Source organism: Halictus rubicundus, chromosome 11 (assembly GCF_050948215.1).
Source record: "Halictus rubicundus isolate RS-2024b chromosome 11, iyHalRubi1_principal, whole genome shotgun sequence".
NCBI lineage: Eukaryota > Metazoa > Arthropoda > Insecta > Hymenoptera > Halictidae > Halictus > Halictus rubicundus.
Window position 1 is genome coordinate 5,704,719 of NC_135159.1, and position 25,880 is coordinate 5,730,598.

The 25,880-nt window shown below is 35.6% G+C and overlaps 3 protein-coding genes and 1 long non-coding RNA gene across 7 annotated transcripts; 2 read left to right on the plus strand and 2 right to left on the minus strand.

Annotated features, from left to right (window-relative positions):
• Positions 1-29: 29 nt before the first annotated feature.
• Positions 30-1,622, plus strand: LOC143359144 (c-Myc-binding protein). 3 transcript variants are annotated; one of them, XM_076796869.1, is made up of 3 exons: positions 30-218; positions 700-821; positions 934-1,622. In XM_076796869.1, the coding sequence occupies exons 1-3, from the start codon at positions 216-218 to the stop codon at positions 1,076-1,078; spliced, it is 270 nt and encodes an 89-aa protein (XP_076652984.1). In that variant the 5' UTR covers positions 30-215; the 3' UTR covers positions 1,079-1,622. The 3 variants fall into 3 exon arrangements, with proteins under 3 accessions (XP_076652984.1, XP_076652983.1, XP_076652982.1); XM_076796868.1 differs by having other exon boundaries at positions 35-208; XM_076796867.1 differs by lacking the exon at positions 30-218 and adding an exon at positions 263-447.
• Mgr (prefoldin subunit mgr) lies at positions 1,554-2,860 on the minus strand. The gene is made up of 3 exons (XM_076796866.1): positions 2,714-2,860; positions 1,800-2,347; positions 1,554-1,703 (listed from the first exon to the last, which is right to left on the minus strand). The coding sequence occupies exons 1-2, from the start codon at positions 2,795-2,797 to the stop codon at positions 1,853-1,855; spliced, it is 579 nt and encodes a 192-aa protein (XP_076652981.1). The 5' UTR covers positions 2,798-2,860; the 3' UTR covers positions 1,554-1,703; positions 1,800-1,852.
• A 6,023-nt stretch (positions 2,861-8,883) lies between these two features.
• On the minus strand, positions 8,884-23,969 carry Mas (trypsin-like serine protease domain-containing protein masquerade). 2 transcript variants are annotated; one of them, XM_076796065.1, is made up of 11 exons: positions 23,489-23,969; positions 15,746-16,056; positions 14,591-14,624; positions 13,824-14,284; positions 13,415-13,597; positions 12,236-12,359; positions 11,968-12,147; positions 11,043-11,298; positions 10,359-10,636; positions 9,848-10,002; positions 8,884-9,478 (listed from the first exon to the last, which is right to left on the minus strand). In XM_076796065.1, the coding sequence occupies exons 1-11, from the start codon at positions 23,586-23,588 to the stop codon at positions 9,311-9,313; spliced, it is 2,250 nt and encodes a 749-aa protein (XP_076652180.1). In that variant the 5' UTR covers positions 23,589-23,969; the 3' UTR covers positions 8,884-9,310. The 2 variants fall into 2 exon arrangements, with proteins under 2 accessions (XP_076652180.1, XP_076652179.1); XM_076796064.1 differs by having other exon boundaries at positions 12,236-12,395.
• Positions 18,631-23,586, plus strand: LOC143358718 (uncharacterized). Its single transcript, XR_013082991.1, has 3 exons — positions 18,631-18,940; positions 22,991-23,133; positions 23,496-23,586. It is a non-coding gene; the product is annotated as an uncharacterized LOC143358718 (long non-coding RNA).
• Positions 23,970-25,880: the final 1,911 nt, after the last annotated feature.

The window sequence follows — 25,880 nt, forward strand, 5'->3', positions numbered from 1 at the left end:
AATTATTTGAGGTCTATCGCATTATGTAAACATTCAACATGGCGTCGGGCTTCAGCCAAGGCGGGAGTCTTCTTTCACTATATTATTGTCAATCGAAACAGACTAGGTACCTTAACATTTGAATAGTATAGAGACTTCGCGAAGAATTGCCTCTGAAAGAAGCCAAATATACGGAACACAGCAGAGTATATTTACATATAATAAAATGGTAAATAATGGTAAACAATTTTTTTCTAAAAAAGCGTAGAGTATACATTGTTTTGAAAATCGCGTATGTGATATAGCATTTGTTCTGAACATGTTTCGTTAGTTATTTATACCATCATATGATTTGAGAAGCACGTGCTACTAAGATTTTATTAATTTATTTTGGTGTACGACCTTCAGAATTTAGTGATAAAATACTTGTTTAATAGTAATCCGGAATAAAAAATGGCTAATATGAAGGTAACTATCTTTTAACTTGGATCATACAAACTTATATTAATGAATTAAATATAGGAAACAATTGCGAAGGTTCGTTTGAAATGCTGTCACAATAATTTCTTTAATAACACATATGTATATTCTAATTGCTTTATTGCTTGTGATAATCTTTATTATAATTGTTAGAAACACGATTTACATCTGCCAATGTACAATGTAAATGGTTTTAATATTATTAAATTGTTTAATATGTTTGTATGTTAATTGTTTTAGCCTGCTGATTCTAAAAAAGAGGAATTTCGAAAATATCTTGAAAGGGCAGGTGTTATGGAAGCACTAACAAAGATACTCGTATCTTTGTATGAAGAACCTGAAAAACCCGATGATCCTTTAGAGTATCCTTCTGTTAAAACATGAACATTTAATGAACATTAGCATATTAGCTAATAACATTATTAATATATAATGTCTTGTGCATAGCAAATATTTCCTTAACCATAATAATAGATACGTTCGCCAAAGAATTGGTAATATCACAGAAACTGATATGGAAATGGATACGTTAAGGAAAGAATTAGAGGATGCAAAAGCTAAGATTATTGAACTGAAGACAAAATTGTTGAAGTATGAACCAGATGAAGAGGCAGAATAATTAAATCATAAAGTTTTAATGCATAACTCAACGCTAGTCCCTACTGGACGCTAACTTCTTGAAGAAGTTAGATAAATTTTGTGCCTTACAACAGAAATAGTAACCTTTTTGAAGATATCTTAGGACATAAGATAAATTAAATTTTGTTTTGCACATTCCATTAATCATAAATCTATATTTAATTTTTAACATCATAAAAGTATAGACGATTGGTTCTACAGAAAATTTAAATGTATCTACAAATAAATGACGTAGTTTGTGATGGAAGTACAAAAAAGGACATGTTAAAATAGAAGATAATAATTCAACTAAAATTTTGTTTCATGTGATATTTCTGTAAGTGTTATGTATTATTTTTTTTTTTATTATATACTGGTTGTGTATATTTTCATTGTGTGAGTATCAAAACTAGTTTAAGCTGAAATATTGTGTAGATAATATAAAAGACATTATTATAGGTCTATGAAACAACATGTTAAGTTAGAATTCAAATGTATTTCTGACAATATACATAAATATTGGTGTAACTATCTTATAACCTAAACGTGTTTGAGTCCTTTATTCCATTGACATTCTCTGACAGAGTTTTTCATTTACAGGCGCTTTTCTTGACAATGTAAGTAACCTATAGTAACAAAAAAAAAAGAAAGAGATAACATTACAAAATTATAAATATCATAACATGGATTTACATAACATCTCTGAATTTTAAAATAATTACTTTTTAGGTTTTAGGCAATCGTTGCAAATTAGATTCATAACAAAAAGAAAAATTTATGTCGCTTTACTCGTGGCTGCTTGTCTGCGCTTCACTTCCCAATTATGAATGCGAGCCATATTTACTTCTGTTGTCGTAAATTGATCTCTGACAAAGTCTAAATCGTGTTCCACGTAGCCCAAATTTCTTTTTGCTGCCTCAATGTTCTTTGTTAACATTTCTTGTGCGTCATCGAGAGTGTATTCTAACATTATATTAGCTCCTAACCATAGACACACTTTGTCAGTAGGTGGAATAACAGCTTTTGCATAAACTTGTTCTGACAAAAGAAACTGTGTCTCTAAATCTTTGCTGTTGTTTTTCTCTAATTGTAATTTCTTAATCATTTCCAATGCTCTCTCTAGGTCTGGAATTTGTGCTTTCAACCGTCTCCTCTTGTTAACCAAGTTGTATTCCATGAATTTATATTTACTATGGTTCTCATCCAACATCTGCAGTACTTTGTCTGCTGATTTATTTTCCGGTTTTGCCATAAAAGCGTCGACATCGTCCTATGATGTAAAAAATTACAAGTGAGGTAATTACGGGTTTAGTTCAGAAAATTTAAATATCATGGTGTCTATTTCTTTTGTAACCATATAAGGTTCGCCGTGTAAAAGAAGTGTAGTTAAACTATTATGTGGAGTAACATTGAAAAACTAAAATATCACTTTTACGAAATACAATGCTAAGTAAGTATACTGAAATTAGTCCTGTTTTTCTGTTTGAAAGAAATATTTATCGGCAGCCATAAGGATTGCCACTCCATAAAAACATTCATTATAACAAAATGAAATTTAAATATATAAGAATTCCATCATAATAATAATTTTATAGTAAAATGTAATAATAATCATTAGTCATTACATTACACTTACCACAAAATCTGCCTCCGGTATTCCGGCATAGGACTTTTTCTCTTTATCCAGCCCAACGTCGGCTTTATTGTGACCGTCTTCCATCTTGGATTACTCGAACAAATTCTCATAGCACGTGATCATTTCACATGGTCGTTTTTGTAGTTCAAAAAAATTTTTAATTTTGTTATAATTTCAATACGCATAGATACATTTAAATATTTCCGTTCGTGTCCAATTAAGATATGTATATATAAGTTGGTTTAAAAACAAAAGTTAAATGTAGTTTTATTGTACAGTTTTATGTTAATTTGTAATGCGAGCCTGAAGGTAGAGTGTCCTCTAGCGGTAAACTACAATTACACCAGAGAGGAAATTCTGATAATACTATTCAATCTATACATCCATCTATCCATGCATCTTCTATGTGGATGGTACTATGGTATTGAGTTGTAAAAGTAATGCAGCCCATAAAAAATTAGTAGAACGGTGAAATAAAGAGTAAACTAGAATGTTTTCGAGAAAATTATTTAAAAATAGTTCTAATATGTTCTTAAAGTCAACTAGTAAAATTCCTATGATGCTGAGGTGGAAAAAATATTTATTCATGAAAGAAAAATTTTTTTAATTAATAATAATAGTAGCTAAATATATGAAAAAATTTAAGACAGTGTTAATATTTAGGATAGTCGCTTTTAAACTTCCATTTACAACTGGGTTTTCCATTTTTTACAACTAGAGTTTGCAACTACAAAATTGGAAAAAAATAAAATACGTATCATCACAGACGAGGTACAGGAGTAGACCAATCACCCAATGTATTTTTTTGTCTCACGACCGCGGGGCTCTAGAGCCCCCTTACCATCTTTGTGTAACATCCTACCGTATCGGTCGGAACTAATATTGTGGAACTAATATTACAGACGAAATGTAGGGATAGGCCAGTTCAGTCATCTCATCTTATGCTGTTTCGTGTCGCACGAAATGAAATACCGTGAGAATGTTCATGGTTTGAAAGTTATTCTGTACCTTGAATTCTATTACCTATCTTTTCTAAGAAATTAGATGGCTACATGGTCAAAGGAGTGCTTGTCGACATCATTACCAAAAGAAATTGTTATAAACATTTAACAGCCAGAAATATCAAATGAAATACCGTAAGAATGTTTAAGGTTTAAAAGTTATTCTGTACCTTGAATTCTGTTACCTATACCTTTTCTAAGAAATTAGATGGCTACATAGTCAAAGGAGTGCTTGTCGACATCATTGGAACAAGAAGTTGTTGTAAACATTACACAGCCAAAAATAAGAAATTTACCAGTGAATTGTGGTCGATAAATTAATGCGTGCGAATATTCATGGTTCAAAGGTTATTCTGTATCATGAGTTCTATCAATTACTTTTGCTAAAAAATTATATGGTAAGATGGTCAAGGGAGTGCTTGTCTACATAGTTGGCGAAAAGAATTGTTATAAACATTGACCAGCTAGAAATAATCAATTTACCAGTGAATTGTGGTCGATAAATTAATGCGTGCGAATACTCATGGCTTAAAATTTACTCTCTATCTCGAGTTCTATAATTTATTTTTACTAAATAAATAGATGGCAAGATGGTCAACGGAGTGATTATTGATATCATTACCAAAAGAAATTGTTATAAACATTAAACAGCCAGAAATAACAAATTTATCAACAATTACTATCACGGCGATCGAGATCAACCGAAATTAATTGGGGTGGGAGAGTTGCGCAGCGCGTACCGCGCAACTGAACTCGGCGGCCGCGCTCAGTCAGTCAGTCGAGGTGCGCACTCAGGAGGGAGCGGAAGTGCTGCGGGACCAGAAGGCCAAAGGACCTTGGAGCTGCCCTGGCTCACCCTGACCACCCCGGCCTACTCTTGCCTACCCTCCAGTTGACCAGGGATCCTCCAGAGCTACACTGGACATTACTGGCCAACCTTGGTTTACCTTTAGCTAGCTTAAGGTGGACCAACGGTCATTCAAAACTTCCCTGGTCCACCTTAAGCTAGCTCGGGGTGGGCTTCTTGGAAACGACGAGGTTCTTGGAAGCTGTCTTCGCTCACCTTGGTCAACTTTCAGCAGCTCTTTGTAAGTAACAATCCAAATATACACTTTCTGTTTTGGAATTCGTGTTCATTCAACGAACGCCGTCAATTATTATTTCTGTGTTTTTAATTCGAATTTGCGTCGGGACTTGTCAAAAGTTTCTCTCCTTGAAATTATATTATATTTTATTTTTGACATAAAATTGGTATTCCTCCGATCGGAGGTCTCCCAGGGGCTCACTTACGGGTGCGTCCCGTGGGTGAGTACCGGTATTGGCGAACCCGGGGCGCCCCGAGCCCGTAGGTCGTTGTGTCCCAATTTCGTTCGATTTATTTTTGATTGGAATTGTTTATCTTTCCAATCGAAAGTTTCTTCTGAACTTTCAACAGTTCCTATTCCAAAATTTCTAAATCTGATTTAAAATTGGTATTCCTCCGATCGGAGGTCCCTCAGGGACTCACTCACGGATGGGGCCGTGGGTGAGTACGGGTATTGGCGAACCCGGGGCGACCCGAAGCGCCATTTTAGTAGTTTGAAGTTCTGACTTCAACTGCTCTTGTTGAATTCTTGTCGGTTAGGCCGCACTCGTGTGCGGGGTTAGCTTGGCTCTCGTGAGCTGGTAGTTTCGCACTCTTGTGCATGTTAGGTAGGCCGCACTCGTGTGCGGGGTTAGCTTGGCTCTCGTGAGCTGGTCTTAGGTTGGCTCTCGTGAGCCGGTTAGATTCGCACTCTTGTGCATGTTAGGTAGGCCGTACTCGTGTACGGTGTTTAGAGTTGTATTTCGTCGTATCTTAATGTCAACGTTTCGTCTTCTTTTCATCGTTTCCTTCTATTTTTGTACGCTATGGAATTGTGACTAATTATGATTTGTCTGCTTCAGCTGGAGTACGACAGGTCATCATCTTTGTCATCGATGGAGGACATCACATCGACCGAAGACGTCAACGACATCGACAACGAACGAAGACGTCAATAACATCGTGTCTAATTATTGTTAGTCTGTTTCAGCTGAAATCCAACAGCTGAGCATCTTGGTCGTCGAATGAAGAGACTACATCAAACAACGCATCGACGAAGACATAGTAGTAATTGTAAGTTAGAATTAGTTTAATTCTTAAGATCGTCGTTGTAAATATGTCGAGTAATTATTGCCGTAACTTCACTTTGCTCGACTCGATTGTTAACTCCGACACAGCAGAAGGCTGTGTCGGACCTTGTTTGCTAGTTTTGAACCGGTCCACGTTGCGATATTCGGCGTGGATGCACTGAGAAATGGTGGTCAGGGAGCAGTACTCGCCAGGTAGAACCCTTCCTTCGTAAAATGTCTGCCTAAGTCATGTCAACGCTGGCGTGGCTCGCGCCGGGAGCAGGGGTTTCATTCCCCATAAGTCTTGCCGTCGCCTTGTTGCGTCAGCGTTGCTCGTGGCGGGTAGTTGGGGTTAGGTTGTTCTACCATAAGGTGGAGGCGTCCCTGGTCATCATTCTCCGTGTGAAGCGTCGGGTATCGTATACTGGTCGGCAGAAAGCTCTGCTTCTGGTTCGGTTTTGTTTCTCTCTTTGAAAGAATCAGAGCCTTATGCCTGATTCGTTTTTGATACCTTTTGCCCCGCAATAATTACTCGACATACGCTAAATGGAAAAGTGAACTTTTCTTTCTGTGAAAAAGTAATCTTTTCCATTATAGCGAAATTTAGTTTATAAGATTGTAAATCGTCGTTGTAAGAAAGGCAGTCAGAAGGAAGCGTATTGAATTCCTTCTAGCTGCCTTTCGGGTCTCTTGTGCAGCAACCTCCTCGTGGTGAGACCTGGGCAATCGGTATTATTCTCTATTTGTAAGAACTTCTAGTAATCTTACAAATAGAGAATAATATCGAGCTAATGGCTGCATATAATTTACAATTTGCGATAACATTGTAAAATAGAATTTAAGATTTGCTAATTATAAAAACTTATATATTTAATTTAGTTGTGTCCGAGTGTACTTTAGATTACCTCGGGACGGGCCAAGGGGCCTTCTATACTTTCCTTGTTTACCCTGGGCCCACCTTCACCTTCTTGGTAAGCTTCTTTCAATTATTAACCGAAACATTCAGTTTTTGTTTTGGAGTACCTTTTCATGCAATGAACATCAACTTTTTTTCTGGATTCCTAATTGAATTTTGCTTCTGATCTTTTCAATAGTTCCTTTTCTTAAAATTGATACTTTCTGCTTAAATTTGCATTCCTCCGATCGGAGGCCCGTCAGATCATCGGAGGTACGCGAAACGCCTATAAGTCGTTGCGTCCACCTTTCAATAGCTTCAAGTTCGGTTTGGGTAGTAAACTGATAGTAGTTTCTCTTTCTTTTCCACTCGCTATCCTCTTCTACGTCTAAAACTTACTGCTACATTATATTGGTATTTATAAAACAATTTGTTTATACAATTTAATTCTCTGATTGGATCGATGTCACAATTACAAAAAGCTATTTGTTTACCTTATTATTTACCTTATTGTATTACATCTTGAAAAAATAAATTACATAGTCTCAAAAATGCAAGTAGACACATTTTTTCAGGAGCCACTCAAATATTAAAAATAAAAAATTTCAGTATCAATCAAAATCGACAACCTTTTCCTAATATATTTGTAGTATTCTATGCTTCATTATCATTAACAACTATTTAAAAAGTGAAAGGGATAATTAATGATTTCATTTTGTAATAACTATGTAGAAAACATACTATACATTAATCGCCATCGTTTGACGTTTAAATATACTATTGAATTTAATTTCATTTCATTTAATTTCGCATGAATTTAATTATTGAAATTAAATATCATTACTATGAGACACGAAGCTAATTTATTTTCCATGAAATTGGCCTCTGTTTGTCTCGTGAAGCTTAATATAAATAAATAACATGCATATATTTTCCCTATTATAAATTCTCAATAATTGTTGCACTAATTAACACCATATATTGCGTAAAAAATATCTTTGTTACCTAGTATTGACGCACTTGATGGCACGATTACTCGAAGAAACATCATAAATTAATCTTAAGAGAGAATTTTCGTGTAACTAATTTACAAAAGCGATATTGTACTTTCTGTATAAATAAAAAATACAAATTTCGGATTCTATTCAAAATTAGAGTCAGTCTACTTTTATATCGTGGAACCGGTTTTTGAAAGGGGGTATTCTGATTTTCAAGGCTTTGATTTTGTTCCAATTTTTAGGAATTATTTTTTTTTATTTTTTATTGATTTTTAAAAAATTAAAAACTAGAATATCCCCTTAAATTGGTATGCAGTATAACTCAAAAGCTGATTGACTAACTAATTTTAATGAGGATAAAACTTATTTTTGTCGTTATATACTTCTGTGAATTGTAGCCAAAATTTCACTTTTTGCTTATTCTTATTTTATCAATTGTTAAAATCCAATTTTCTTTCAAACGCTAGAACTTTATCAATTCGCTCACGTACTCTTTTACTTGGTATTACATAACTTCTAGAAAATTTACTGTTTTTGACTTTTATATGCGGTGAGTGATGTAACACGCCAATGTAAATAGTTATATCCGCAACAAATAAGAGGAAGAAATTAAAATAGTAGTTAATTAAGCGTGATCTTCGTTTCAACGAAATATACTTTGACATTAATAGTTGATAATTGCCAGAAAAAATTCATACTTATTTCCTGTTTTCGAGTTGTTACACTGGAATCCTCCCCGCATATAACTCATCAATAATTTCTATGAAATTTTGTATAAACGTTTAAGATACTATATAAACTTTCGTTTGTTCTATGCTATGAACGCAATTAGATTGAACAGTTTTTTTAAAAGACACATGCAAACAAATAATTCTTTTACCACAGTATGTACAAATTATTGCAGTTTTTTTAATATTAGTGTGTTTTTGTTATTTTAAAAACATACAACCCAAGTTTCATCCAGAGTTTATTCAACGTCAAAATTTTGTCGAAATGATGAATATATTTTTATGTTTTTGGCGAAAATAACTCTAGAATGATTTAATCCTATAGGGTGAGGAACCCAATTACTGTGCCTATATTATTTATACTTATTTTTAAAGCATAATGAATATTAAAAAAAAAAACATATAACATAGCTGATTTTACTGAAAAAAATGTAATATCTCTCATTTAATATTCAATATACTTTAAAAATAAGTATAACTAATATGGGCACAGTAATTCGTACCCCCACAGTAATTGGGTTCCTTACCCTATGTTGAATAAACATCAATAAACGAAAGTTTACACCGTTGCTACGCGCAATTACGTAAAATATAATATAATTTCGTTTAATTTGTTAAAGCTAAGACATTCACGTTAAATATGTCACAAATATTGTAACATTTTCTGAAGTCTAATTCGCCATAAGGTTATCATGTATTTATCATACATTGAAAACAAAATTCTTTTCGCAATCTTTGCTAGATACGCAGCAAAACATGCTACGTCATCAAGCGCGTGAAGGTACTACACGTCTTCTTAATAAATAAATCTCTCAATTTTTATAAATACATTGTATAACAAGCTAAAGGTTGTTTACAGAAATGATTTGGTTAATCCAGCCAATGAACGCTGAAACTTTCACATAAACGCCAGGAACATCCAATCTTCCACAACCGAAACCCCATGAAACAAGTCCAGCCAATTCATAGAATCCATCGTCTTGACACACTAAAGGTCCTCCTCCGTCTCCCTAGAAAATACAAGATACCAATTACAATTTTTTTCTTTAAAAAATCTATAAAAGTTGTTGAAACAATTGGGAAAGTGATGTATTCATGTTACACAAGTCGGTTGTGGCGAACTCCATGAACTACACTCCCGAACAAAAAAAAATATAACATAATTTAATTTTCGATTTGTTTTTTGCTGAAGATTCACCCCCCTCCCGTTTGTGCCACCGATGCTGTGGACACCCTGTATATGGTGTACGAGAAGAAGACGACACCCAAACATCAAATTTTGTGCTTAAAATTTTATCAGCTAGTAATGAAGTAAACTTTTAGGACAATCCAATCTTATCGATTATAAGCGCTGTTTACATTGTTAGTGTTATTATTACCTGACACGCGTCATTTCCCTGTTCACCACCGGCACAGAAGCTGCTGGCTGGTAGAATGAAGATCTTCTCAGTAACTGCATTTACTTTTCTTATACATTCAGCATCGCTTACAATTGGTATTTCAGCTTCTCGTACCCGAAGAGGAATGGGACCAGCTGCCAGAAAGTGTTGTAAATTCATGAATTAATTCGTTATATATTAATTTCTAAATATTGTAGAGGTATTATTAATTTTTAACCCTAGAACTCTTGGGGCGAGTGAGTTTATGAACCCACAAGTTGTAAAACATAAAAACTTTCAACGAAATCTCTTATAAAAAATTTCAAAAAAATTCTAAAAAATTATTTACTGTCTTTTACATATATTTGCATATATAGAATCCTCTATGTGGAATCCTGCCCCGAGTTTGAGAGCTATTCAGACACCTCGCGATTCTAGGGAGTTTAGGGGGTTTCAAACTGTACCCTTTGACCTTGATTTCTGCGAAATCAAATTTCATATAAATCTGTACCTTCGCCCATGTATCCGTAACCAGTGACGGTGCATCGTTTGCCAGCTGTATGACTAACTCCGCGTGCAGGTAAACACACAAGGCAAACACCGTCCTTGAGCTCTGCTTGTCCATGAAGTTTCAACAGTGCTATGTCGTTGTCCAGTGTCTGACTATTGTGATTGTGATGAATGTAAGTAGTTGCAACTCGTAGGGTTTGAGCGCCAGGGCTCCCATACTTTCGTGTCAAATCATGATCTCCGACCCTCACGTATATCGCGTCTCCAGATCTCACAATGCTATAAACAATCATTACATATTATAACAATTAAAGTAACACATGTTTTAAGGTAATCGTTTCAAATAAATTTTGTCCAATATTTCTTAGAGGGGTTCTTTGCAAAATAGATAATTGAAAAATTTAATGGATCATCTGCGATGAACAATTTCTACAATAACCCTCCAGTTTCCCATTTTAAGTAACTGTAAAATTTATTTATAACGATTAGGGGAGTAGGGGTCTCCCGCTTCCGAATGACCGCACGCGTTTCTCGCAGCTAAAGACTATCGAAAGCGGGGGTATAAGTCCTGGAGGCTTTTTGTTTATTTAATTTACTGGTTTCAGGCCAATTTTGGTCCATAAGCAGAAAGTCCCGGGGTTATAACCACGATAGCGTTTTAGTTTTTAGTGAGAATAGAACTTACTTTGTAACACAATGCGCTGCTGTAAGAACCCACTGTGTCCCAATAAGTGCACCTCCGCATAGATATTGATTGAGCGAATTGATTAAAGCAACTTGCCAACACCATTCGTTTGCATCGGCATCCTCTCCTCCAACAACACGTGCCCCTCTTTCCAAGCTACGTGCCTGGATCGGTCCGCGAGAAGTTCCTTTGACACCACATACATACTTACTGTATACAGGACTTCTCACGGTTGTCGTCATTGTCGTTGTTTCATCTGTAACGTCAATATCACTATAATTTCTTGGCTTCCAAAATTGCAGATTACGGTTAATTTTATATTGTGACGTAGCCAAATCTTGAACGTCCCTTCGACGTTCATTTGGGGATTCGCTAGACCAGTCCCGTTGCGTGGGTCACGTGGGACCATGAGGCCCCAAAACATCAATTTCGGCAATTTTATAGTCCCAGATGAGGGAAAGGAGCAGGAATTGAGGGGAAGAAGTTACTTCTCCTCTCTCTGCCAGTACCGGGTCAGTCACGTGACCGGGCCGGAATAGCGCGCGGTAGGAGGGGAAATTAGAGTGGGGGAACAAGTCTTGATCTGGCGACTATGGGGCCAACTACCGTCGGTGCGGTGCGAGAATCCCTGAGATGTCCAAGGACAGACCTGCCTAACAATAGTCTGCTCGACGAGCAAGTTCCCACTATGTCCAGTCCGACTTTCCATGCACATGCACATGTACGTGAATGGTAGTGGTGAGTAACCTGCTAGTGCAGCGGTCGTGGATCTCATGAACATGGTGGGGACTGACTCGTCGAGCAGGCGAAGAGGAGATGCAGCCACATGTTTTTCGCGAGCCATCGTTAGGCAAGCCGGTCCTAGGACATCCTTACTGACAGCGTTATTACAGCAAAAGTCAAACTATTCTATTTCATGACTTACACATCATCGTTGTGAGTGGTGTCGTGTATGGCCTTGACGTAACATACATCGTATCATTTCTATTATTCAGAACTGATTCGCTCGAGTTTCCACCACTGAATTCCCGAATCAACGATTTTGGTGCGCAACATTGATGTCCTTGTTTCTTGCATTTGAATAAGTTTGTTAGTTCGGCGTTTCCTAGAAGAGAAATAATGAAAAATGTTTTCCCCATAATTTGTAGTTGCTTTTTAAAAATATATACAATCTAGGATGAACAAATACTTACTGAAACAAGTGAAAGACAAGTAAGAAACGATACAGGAACCAGGACATTCTGGGCGAGGATCCGGTGGCAATAAAACCGTCGTAATTGGTGGCCGTGGTGTAGGCTTCGGCCTCGGCCTTGGAGTCTGATACGAAGAAGATGGTGTCACTACGTTTATTCTCTACGTACCAATGTTTAATTTCAGTCCTTTTTAAATATGGATTATCCGTTATCATACTTGTCATTGTTTATTTATGCCTTTGAAATGTTACATAGCAGTGGTTCTCAATCTTTTATGCATTGCCCACCCGTTGAAAATCCATTTGAAGTTTCGTAAGCAACTATTTCTCAAACTGCAGCTCAATTTGACAAATTATTTAAATAAAACCTACCCTGATTCGGTGGGAACGTCTTACAGTGTGGTTACGAATCTTGAAAAATTCTCTAGGTGGACCTGTATGTTTTTATCTTGGTAGGTGTGTAGCCTATTTCAAGACGATTTCATTGATATGTCGGTTTTTGAAGGTCGTTCAAGGTCATTTGTTGTCGTTTAGGGCAGTGTTTCCCAACCTTTTTGGATTAGCGACACACTTTTAATTGAAGAAGGCTTCTACAACACGCTATAAGTTTACAAATATGCATGTCTAAGTAAATACAGTAGTGCACGGTTAAAAACCACAATATACACTATATCCTGTACGCGAGAATTTAACTGCTGGCCCCCGAACTGATGTCAATTTAACCGTGTACTACTGTACATTCTTCTCCCTTCTTAAATTGAAATTTTTAAAAGTAGCTTATCCAAAATTCTTAAACATATTCAATCTTGCTGTGACACACTTGTGTTTCGCTGCACACAGGTTGAGAAACACTGATCTAGGGATTGATTAAATCATTGCACTGATGTCCAAGGTGGTCCTGTTGGTCCCGACACAGATCAATTTTAAATGGCAACGAATAACCTTGAATGACCTTTGAAAATCGACATATTGTAACTTCAGATGAATTCGTCGTCGAACAGACTACATACCGACCTAAACAAAAAAGTACGTGTACAGTCTAACGTTGTTGAACAATGAAGAATTTTGTGAACAAACACATAATCGTTGCAGTTTTTGTAAACTTTCTGTAGCATCAGAAACGTATCGTGTACCAAGCGTTGAGAACCACTGTCGTAGGGAACTGAAGAAGTAGCATTACCTGCGGCGGGCTTTTTGTGTTGTCGCAACAGAAATGTCCAGATTGACAGGTCGATGTCTTCGGTATTATCACATTTGGACGTTCGCAGAAGGCTGCCATAATTCCTAGCAAACAGAATCCTGGGCACGGTTGCAGTTTCGGTTGCGGCGGCTTCGTCGTTGGCCGAATTGTTGTTGTACTCTCCTAATTGTTTCATCAAATTATAAAGGGACATTCGATTACTACTACTACCACCACTACTACTACTGTTACTATGCGCTACTAAAAAGCCTAAAGGAAAATAGCTAAATACGGAATGCCATATTGTTTCTCAAATATCTTTTTTATAAAATCCTCGTAACGACGATCAACGTGTTATAGGTAGCTTCTTCCGGCAGTTAAGATGCTACGATGTCTGTTATTTTGTTACCGTTTTCAAGAATGCATCGATGACACAACAGGATCCGTCGTCAGGACATTCAGCTTCGCCATCCACCTTGTCGCAAAGAATAGCGAAGAAACCGCTGACACATTCACCTTTGCACGGTTTCTTCGGCGTGATCTTCGGCCTTATCGTTGTCGTTGACTGTTTTGTCATCGCGACGGTCGTAGCCAGTGCGGTTGTAGGCCCACTCGTCGATGTGGACGAGTTTGGTTTCGCGAACACGAAGGACGAGGATCCTTTGTGCACCGTGCTGACGCCAGTCTTCTCGTCGAAACGGCTCGAGTTTGTTCGGTCGATTACCAACAATTCTGGCGGCGGAGAATCCCCAAACGCGTCTCTGGATACACAGCATTTGTACCCCGGCTTGCATAGAGTGTCTATCACCAAAACAGCGTCGCAGTAATCCGCAATGCTCTTGGCCATGCAAATTCCGGAACATGCTTTCGCTGCAAAAATAGATCCTCGTTCAATAAAAGGGACTTACTTCCGACCCGAAGAGTTCTGTTAACGCGAGCATCGACAGTCGCCTTGTCCACACCTGAACGCCACATGTCCAAAATAACAAAGGGTTTGACCGGCCAAAAGACGCTAATTTTGTAACAACCGCATCAAAGCGCACGAGCCTCCTCGGTTTATTGCACCAGTGTACAGTTATTGTATGTTCGTAAACTGTCATAATGAAAGTCCGCGGCAAACATAATGCCATAAAACTTACAGAACTAATGTACGTGTGTAAAATAAAAGGTACATACGCAACGTCTTGTTCACCGTATCCGCCTGACTATCCTGAAAGATAAAAGAGGCATAAATTTATTACAAAGTAATAAAAATTCAAGTAAGTAAAAGTAAGTAATTTTAGTCAGTAAAATTTAGTACAAATTTTTTGTCAAAGACATCATTCTGAACAACTTTTTCCTACACATGCTACCGCCGCTTTAGGATGACTACAGCAATCTCTGTCTTTTCTCAATGACCGAATTTGTCCATCATGGCGACAGAGCCCCCCCCCCTAATCTAACCCAGACCTAACAGTCTTTTACAAATATCTCGGAAACTAAGTCGAGCTGTAGTATCATGTATAGGGAAAAGTTGTTCAGAATTATGACCTCGAGAACATGTTTCAAGGACATTGAAATCGGAGAGAATCCATGTAACAACTACTTATCAGCTAATAAAGCCAAGAAACCGTGCTACCCGAAGATGGTACCCATATCTGCGAGCGATCAACGGGGGTAGTCATCGAGAACGATCACTCTTATCATTTCCATAAATTTCATAGAACCGATTAGAGATAACTTCATTTTCCTTCCTCATCTTTATTCAAATAATCATCAACGAATCAGCACACTTCAAAAGTCCATGACACAACACATGAGTCACTCTATCACAAACATTCATTCTGATACAGTTTACACATCTTCCTGTCCTCGCCGACTTCAGCCTATACTGTATCTAGCCTAAATGTCATTTGAAAGTTACCATAACCGGACCAGGTCGTAATGGTTATACCATTATGATAACGTTAATAATAAACAAAATTGGGGCAAATATTACATTTAGGTGAGGCAGCTCGGATGACCTTGACCTTGACCTTGACATGCGGTGTCAAGTTCACGCTTCTGAGTAACCTCCAAGAGATTTTAGTCGTCGCTCGTTCTTCATTTATTAATAAGTTATTGGTCCGTGTTTTTCGTTAATAATTATTGGTTTTGGTAACTACGAAAATTTCTCAGATGTTCTATCACTTCGTTGCGGAGTGTATGTACAATGTACATTCGAAAAAGGTTTCAGCTTTTCAGATCTTGACCACATTAGCGTTCTTGTGATAAATTCTTAAAAATCACCTACGTAGAGTGATTTCATCGAAGGGTAGAAAATAGCTAAGCAGTATCGTCTTGTTCACTTACAGAGGTAGTTTTCACCGGGGCCACTGACGTCGTAGATGTTGTAGTTGTAGATGGTGGAGGTGTGGTGACATTGACAGACGTCATCGCCGTTTTAACGGTGGTGAGCATCACCGAGGTTGGACTATCATCTTCGAGAGAATTCTCGGTAGAAGTTCCGGTACCGTTTATCGGTGCCTCGACGCAACATCTCATGCTACTAGGGCATTGTACATGCTCGAGTACTTCGTAGCATAGCAAGGTTGCGAACGTGTGCATACATACTCCTGGACAGTCTGCACTGTTAGCTGTACTCGTTATAGAGTCTAACCAACCTGTAACATACCAAACCGACGTGTTATCGAAACAATGTCTCTTTGATATAAAAACTTATTTGTTTATTTGCTTAACGAAGCTGTTGCAACAAGCAGGCACTTCCGTGTTCGGGTAATTTAAGTAAACCAACAAAAGGAATATTATAATTATGGACTTTTATAACTTTATGCAGGTTACAACGTATAAAATAGGTCACCTAAATCTCCCGCTCGCTTAGCGTTGGAGGCAGTATAATCTGGTCTCGCTAATTTCTTTTCATAGGTGGAGACGTACAAAGAATATAAAAGTTATTCGAATTGTTTTTAAATGAAATAATATATATTACTGTATTTAAATATAATCAGATGGGGCATTTCAAGACCAATACAACGTTCTACATTATGAAAGTCGTTAGAGGTCATTCAAAGTCAACTACAATAGAAAATTGTTTAAAAATATGTAAATATTACATACTCGCTGTTAGGACAAGTTTTCAAAATGACGACTTCGAACATCGATCAAAAATAAAAGAATTTTCCCTCCATTAATCTTTCGGTCACAGTTATTGTTTCATTATTTTTATACGCTACGCAACTATTATTATTTTTTTTTATTGTCCCCCACTCAACCCTTCCTCTTCCAATTTCCTAACGAATAAGTTTAGGGCCTAAGTATGTTAGTACTTTTATCTAGAGCACAAGAAACTGCATTGATTGATGCAGTCAAAAACATAGGCTTTCATTTAAAAATAAGTGCAGTTGCATTTTTCTGATGCACCGATGCACAAAAGTGCGTAAAATTAGTTGCATATTATGCACCGTCTGACACCATTCAACTTTTACTTATAACTTCTTCTATTCTGTTTCAGTTACGTGGGACATCCTGTATGTCGCGTGTAAGAAACTTCTAAAAAAAAATAGCGCATTTCGTCGTAACATTGGTTATACAAAAAAAATTGTTTAATATACTTCGTGCTTAATATTTCTGCAGATTTTATAGTTTTGGGAAGGTGTGAAGCGTTTGAAGAATAATAAATTAGTGCATGTTCTAAATGAAATTTTATATGTCGACCATCGCGATGAACATTATAATTAATTTTCTAATAAATATAACATTCGAACACTGTCTGCCGTTCTGAATTTGAATATGGCGAACGTTAATCGTTGCTTCCAAGTAACAACAATTTTACCGGTTTTTCCGATATCCGAAGAAAATTGTTATAATTGTTAATTGTTCATATAATAAAATAATTGTTACATAATTGTTAAAAAGTTACCGTGCACCGTACAATTGTGCAAACTCGAATGAAAAGCATCATTTTCTGATTATTAATCACTAACTAAATGTAATAACATAACAGTGTGACAAATTGATATTTAACCGTTTAGATGCAAACAATTCTTGTTGTTAAACGAATGATCGCACTCAAATATAGAAAATCAACATTGAAAAACGAAATAGAAAAATGAATGTATAGTCTAAGATTCATCGTTTCTTGGGGGTGTAATCTATCTATGGGAAATAATGTGCCTACCACTATCACGCATTCCCAACATTAACTGTATATCGGATGCAGGTGCGAAGGTACCGTGCGCCGACAGGAATTCCTGCATACGTAATCCTATGCTCTACTTATAAAACAAAATGATCAAGAATGGCTAAACTTAATCTTGATATTCGTTGCATCTTATGTTAGATAGAAGAAGACTTTTCTCCGGAGATGCTTGTTCCAGGTAGAAAAAGGAGAAACTGTTCTACAGTAATTTTTTCGTCAAACATCATCCTAAAAATACACGTAAATGGTTCTACGAATTCAATGCAGATTTTTTAGCAAGGTTACTGTATTGGTAAGTCGTTGAACTCGTCGTGACGTTAGCGAAGTACATTTCTACGAAATTGAATATTCTCTCCGCGCATTTGCAGCATATTGATTGACAACTACTGCCCTACGCCTTTTGCAAAAATTTAAATCAAATCCGTGATTTTCATTAATAACTTCTTAACGAAGTCGCGGAGAACATTTTCGTAAAGGAAAAAGTTACTTCAAATGACCCCGGCAATCACCCCACTTAAGGACATGCAATATTTTTGGGACACCCTGTACATATTAACTTTACGAACTGTTAAATACAACTATCAATAAACTTTCCACCATTTCGTAGACAACTACATTTGTTATTGCGAGTTGCGAAACAAGTATTGTGCAATATCTATACGTGTATAAATTAGTAATAATCGAATGTCAAATTGTATTATAAATAAATAAACGAATAAATAACCAGTACTTATTAAGATTAATTGTAAAATAAGAATAACAGATGATTATGCAAATTGATAGGATTGAAACACTACACACTGACAATGAGATATTTAAGATACCTATTTGAGATTTCTTAACTAACAATGAATGACTAACAATATGTAGAATACATTATTTTCAGCAAAATGTGTCGAGTGCGAAAATTAAGAGTTAAATGCTAATTGTAAGACCGAAAGCCGATGAAAGTTCGGTAAAAGTGATAAATACAGTAGAGCTATTTCCGGCATGCGAGTAAATGAACTTGAGAAAATTCGCACGGAGTCTTAACCACCATAGAGTTTCTAGCTGTGTTCATTTTGGCAGGCATAACGGCCCAAACAAACATAACGGTAGTTAATTAAACAGCTCGGCTCCGTCGCGTAGCCGCGTTCGGGTATGTACACGTGCCTCTTCTAACGTAATCGTTTAAGACCGAAGGCCAATGACAGCCGTAAATTTCATTTTGTATTCATCCACGATACACGCCACACGCTACTCCATTTCGAAAAATTTCTGAATCGTTTGATCGTTATTGAATTAATTTTTAATCACGTAGAAGTCTAATATGCTATGTGTGTACTTTCGTTCAAGTATTTCGTTTAATTGTAACTAAAAGTAGATTTATCATTAACAATGTTTCCTAACAAATTTTACGAGTTTTCATAGTATTTTTACAATTACAATTGTATGTATGTATTATACTAGTATACTACGAATTAGTTATACACTATTTATTCTTATTGAATCTATTTTTACAATAATTATAATGGTATACAGTATACAGAAGTTATTCTGCTTCGACTGTATCATTCAGTTTTCTTTTGCCCTTATTGATAAAATTTATTAACGGTTTATTATGTATTTATTTATAAAATTTATCACAATGTATTTACTTATTTTTTTAATTTCTTTACATTTCTTTTCATTTATTTATTTATTAATTTCTTTTTATGTTGATATAAAATTGATGTCATTATGTCAAACGATCAATGCAAATGACCACGCTTATGCACGAAGAAGCTTCGCGAATTGTTGGGAGAGACAACTAGTGAGTGAGGAGGTAAGTTTGTTGTTTGTTTCGTTCTCCACGTATCGAGAGCAATTGGTAGCGGTACATAATTTCGTGGCAAAATATTCCCCTACAGTCCCATATACCGAACTATTCAGAGAGAGTACTGTACATCTAACCATACACTAGGTACGTACAGGGTGTAAAGAAATGTTTGGTCTTGGCTGCCATAGGCATATTCCACATCTTCGGATCGAGGAAGATCTGTAAAAAAAAGTTGCTGCAAAATTGTCCTCCATCTTGAATTTCAAGGTCAAATTTTTGTTTATTCTCATGATGCGTAGAATATGTTGCAATAAAAAGAAATTTAATCTTGAAATTCAAGGTCAAGGACAATTTAGCAGATGTAGAATACGCCTATGGCAGCCAACACCAAACATTTCTTTGTACCCTGTACATACAGCTACATACAGCTACATGAATCTACAAAATAAAATTAAGTCGGCAAAAAAGTATAACGTCTTTTCGTTTAAGATCACGTTCTCGAAAAAAATGAGTTTGGAGGTCTATTGGGTTCGCGCGCTTTAGTATTTGCAGGAAGTAGAATTGGTCGGTCATGAACAGACGCGCCAGCCGTTTCCTACCCAATAGCACGCCTATTCGCTGAATCCTCAAACGCGATTTTCTCGAAAACGAAACCTTAAGTGAAAAAACATTATAACCCTTTTTTTAGACTCAATTTTTTCTGTACATTCACCTCCTTGCGGGCTTGTACATCGGTCACACCCTGTATAACTTCTTCCTCAATAACTTCCGCCACAGGAATTAAAAATGAATGGATAATTACGAGTATACTAACAGTAATAATGAGAATGAGAATGAGGTTGATTAAATAGAATAGGTACGATTACGTCTGCGTATAATATAGTGATTACGTCTAACAATAATTAACACATTCACTACCGGTGATTATTCCATAATATTTAAAAGTCAATTCTCCATAGCTGCAGACTTTTTAATGGACCCTGCAACAGCAATTTTAATTGTGAACTAACAAGTGGACCCCGGGGTACCGTCGTTTAATAATTTCGTTTTGGGATTATAATGTAAAAAAAGATTTCCTTTTGGTACAACACAATTGTTGAAATTCCTATTACATAATAGGCTTTCAGTAAAGCGTTAAGAATGTAAATCCGACGAATATCAATGAATAAATGAAATAAAGCTGGGTAGTTAGTCAACCTAAATATATATTTACACTGTTTGACAAAAAGATAGAATAGTTCTGTAGTAAAAACTGGTAAGAATACATAATTCCACATTGTCAGTAGTTTTTGGCATGTATAACAAGCTCAAAATTTGAAAAAATTTTACGAATTTGAATGCAGATTTTGTACAGTAATCTTTGTTTTGAGGACATTTCTATCACCCTCCTCTTCGTCTTTTGAATTGATTTTCATGTTTATCAAAATTTCAGTCAAAATAGCTCCGAATCAAAAATGTTTTGTGTTTACAATGAAGATTAATACGAATGATATAAATATTTTAATGTAGACGTTTAATTATGAAAATTTCGGGCAAAGTGATAGAAACGCTAAGGAAACAGGACTGGCACAGATTGTACGGAAAAATCCATTTTGTTATTCATTATGTTATCGAACGTATCCTGGAATGGTATGTTGGTAAAGAAATTTCAGTTGCAATTTCAAAGTGAATGAAAATTATGCAAATCTCTATGTGTGCTATCATTTCGTCACACAATGTGTGTAAGTAGTATCGCCAATCGTCACACGGTTTTCAAGTTCAGCAACGATCTTGTCGGCGCGACGACGCGCGACACGACGCGACGCGTCGCGGCAGTGAACTTCAGCGTCATCCGCATTGCATTGTACGAGTCTTAACTGGGACAGTCGCATCCAGATACTACTACCTACTATTGACTACCTAGTACATACCTGTGCCTACTACTACCTACTGTCTATACAAGCGTACACAGCGTACGTTTGCGCACGCCAATTTCTATTTCTCGAAACCTCTTCTGCTATGAACTAATTTTATTTACGGCTGCTTCCCACTACCTTCCAATTACTCGACTTTAACGACTAATTAACGATCGTAAACACCTCGTTCAATTTTGCTCGTTGCAATTCGAAGGTAAATCATTTAATAATTTGCAGTCAATCGACAGAGAAAGCCTCAACATAGATCTTCATCAAGTTTATTTATACTTTCGTATTAATAATAAGTCATTCATTATAAACTTAATTAATCGAGAAAAAAAAATAATAAATAAATAAATGATAAATAATTCCGCATTTTTTAACGAATTTTTCAGTAGCAACACAGTAGTTAAGCTTCCTCCCGGTATGTTACAGTAAAAAGGCTATTGATAAATTTCCGCTAACGAAATTATCAACATTGCATACACTTCTAAAAGAGTAAAAAATGTTTGTAAAACACGAAATTGTAATTACATATTTTATATGGTCGTGACATGTTCATCGAAATTTATCACAAACGTCTACACTATTAGCAAGCAGATTTGGGCATTACCCAAATACGTGATTTGAAAAGTGATAGTGAACCCTTCAATGAGCAGCCACAGGGCCGCTTATGTCCGGAGCGAAATTTCACTTTTGAATTTCTTTCTTTTCGATATTTACTTTTTCCCGTTGATGCTTTAAACGTTTCACGTTTCAAAGATTAAAATAGGGACTTCAATTTGTATTCCAGAATTTGTTTTTGATCTTCTGAAAGCCTAGAATCGTAATAAAAATTAGTCGTAAACATATACGACCCAGTATTCAAGCGGCGCGGCGTCGATGAAAATAAGGTTACAGATGGAGGGTTGACATAATAATGTATTATCTTATTTAACGACATGCTATTCGAAATAATCAATCAAGTGTTGTTTCATTTGAACAGACAAATATCTTTTTCCAGATTTTTCTCGTTGCTTGCAATTTATATGAAACAAATTTTCATTTCACTTTTCCAAATAAAATTTTAAATACTCTAACTCTATCGTGCCGGCATACGTACAATACAGTTTCTCGCGGATATTACGGCTCAACATTAAATTACATAATTAATTAATCAATTAAATTACGTACAAAATAACGATAGTTTTTCTTATTTATCAAGTAAAAATAATGTACTATTTAAATATGTCCAATCCTGTTAGTTAACATTACTACTATACGTATAGAGATTTCCTATTTCGTAAAAAATTAAAGAAATCTTAAAAACAATAAGTATTTACGGATTCGCTTCTGTGTTATCTAAATATATAACGAGAAATTAATTTTTTCTCTCGGACATTTCAATGAATTGAATATAACATGACAGCATTTTTTAAAATATTTTTAGTGTTGTATGTTTAGATTTTATGCACTTATGAGAAAAAATGGATAGTAGCAATGTAAAACAGTAAAAGCGTCAGAAGTATCTAAAGATATTGATAAATTATTGCCAACTTACTAAAATTAGTATTCACCCCCTTGTTTGTTGCTCATGCGATAGAAGATTTTTATTTAGCGTAAAAATCAGCAGTCTATCTATAACTATATATATTTTTGCGTTACCAATTTAACAAATTTTTTTAGTTTAATCAATAATAGCACACGTAGAGATTCTATTTTTAAAGTTTCAGGCGGACATTCAAAGTGGACGGTGTAGATACAGCTCATACATAAAACAGCAACGCGTCGCGCAAATAACTGTGCCTACTGAAAACTCGATTGAAAAATTGATATTGGATATTGGACAGATCGACTTCAAATTTTCACTGTATGTCAAAGAATCATGTTTCATATTGTTTGCTTAATTACCAATAGTTTCGGGAATTTTTTAAGCGAAACGAAACTGTTATCACCTCTCTAAAAATAAGTTTTATTCTTCTTTATTGTTATCGAAATATATAACTGCATGTGTATACAACAAAACCGAATTGGATTTTTTAATGTTGCGTAAACTGGAGGGGAGATACGTATCGCGTCAACGGTCAATGAAACCATTGATCAATAAATGAAACTGACAAAAATTTGAGTAACATGACTAGATACTACAACAGAAACGTAGATTAATTTTTTTTTCATATAAATAAAAAAGAAAAAGGAAAGAGAATTCGATCAGAAAAATGTACCCGACAGGAAGCCGCCAGTCAAAGGATCATCGTCTTGAGCAATCGATCCCGTGAGTATGAGAAAAAGGACGATGGCCCCGGGGCCTGTTCGCAGTATCATCTTCAGCAGCCTCCCACGTTCGTGTCCAGTTCGCTGTCTCTGTTCCCTCTCGGTCGATTCGAAGCGGCGGCCGCGAAACAGTCGGAAGAAGATGCACTGTGTCGCGTTATCCAACAATGTCCGACAGGTTCGAGAGCACGTGCGTGTCAAACTACTTCACCGCGAGAGTTCGGCAGCCACGGTATTATGCGAACCCGCATCGCCTGCTTGGCTTGTTTGACTGACTGACTGACTAACTGGGGAGGTGCCGGGGCCCACTTGTGGGTCAGGGTGCGGGCCCCCTCTTTTACGATTTGCTCGAGAAAAGGAGAGAAAAAACGAACCCGGAGAAGTAGAGAGAACTACACCGACCTCGCTGGGAATCAGTCAAACCGTGCCGTGGAGGGGATGTTTGTGAATATTCGATACACACCGGAAAAACTTGCATCTTTCGGCTATCACTCTCGTCTTTAGCTTGAAATTCGTTTCATTCTCTGCCTTTGGTATTGTTTGAAATGTTACTTTACGGACATTTATCGTTTCAATTTGAAACGGCTCGTGGCGACTTTCGCGAAAGGATTTTGATGAAAATTTGCAATTGTATTTACCGCAAGAGGACTGTCTGTCGCTGTTCGTTTCGGCTACAAATCTATTTTATTCTCTGCTTTCAACGTTATCTTACATCATTGTTATTTATATTTGTAGTGACTCATACGAATTTTCTGAAAAGAATAGAAATTTACAGTTATTACATTTACATACTACGTTTACTTCCAGGAAGTTTGTATCTTTTAACATTGCTACTGCCTTTAGCGAAAAACCAATTTTATCCTGTGGTTCCGATGTCATTTCAAACATTAATCTACTGCATATTCTTTATATGTAATTGTAATTACGGTTATTAACATTTATATTTATAATCTTACTCTAGAATGACTTGCACGAATTTTGTTACTGTTACGATTAATTTAAATATGAAACTCCTGCACATTCTTTATGATTATTGATATTTACATTTATATTCTTTGATTACTATTGTAGTCTTTTCAGTTATTATTTTTAATTTGTATTACTATATTTTTTCGATTTTACTACAATCATCCACAAATTTATTTATACAAGACATTTATTTATTCCGTATTTTTTTTTTGTACTGTACTATATTTACTAAATTTTGTTATATTCAAATTCGTAATACTTCCATATTAGAAATTTTGCAGAAAAATAATATTAAAAATTTACTATTGGTAAACTATATTTTTTCAATGTTACTATAGTTATATTACTGTTTTCTAAATTTGACTATAGCGACTTACGCGTTCATTCACAGAAAGTTGTTGCATAGATTTGTTCAAAGTACATATAAAACATCGAAGTGTATACTGAAATTGAACAAAATACACTGCAAAAGAATTATACAAAAAATATGATTGAAATGAATAAGTGTTACAAAACAATTTTCACGTGTCATTTTTGTTTGAAAACTATACGAACGAAAGTGTGAGACTGTATATTCAATTACCGTTACTATATTTGGTAATATAATTACTACTTTCGCAATTCGTTATTACAATAAATACAGATCAATTTCATTTGCGTTGATGTAATGTCTACTGGCGTGCCCTATCAAATCTCTTAAAATATCGATACATCTATGTTGGATTTTTTGAAATAGTTTAACAAACAGAAAGAACGGTACTTTCTAGTAACTTTTTGTTAATTTTAAATGTACACCGCATAAAATAATGAACAAATTTTTAAAATAAGGAGGTACCGCTTTATTTATTTACTTACTTATCCATCATAGAAAACATATTAAGTTTATTTTTCAATCAGTTGGCTAGAAAATTATTATGATTAGTGTCTCGTACATTTTCAAGTTACTAATGCTGCAACGTACAAAATTTGATTACTTTTCTGTTCTATTAACATTATTAGTGTTTATCATTACTTGTTATCTTGATTATAAAAAACATGTTAAAATTAGTTGTCAAGATTCTACCGAGAAACTAACATTTAGAATCTTACAACTATTGTCTCGTGTATTAGTAATACTATTGCAAAAAACCGTCGCAACTTTTTTGTTAACATGTACAAGTAAACAATTCTGGAAATGACTATGTGGTACAATTCGATTCTTTACTCTATTTACGTCAATTCAAATTATTTGTTGGCACATCTTTGTTGTGTAAATTGTTCTTAGATATTTTTTCGTGTCTGTGTCGCTTATGCTAGAATCTCTTTTTTCTCTATATTCTTCAATCTTCGCACTGTTCTTCCTCTTCACCTCTCTCTTGCTCCCCTCCAGTCTTT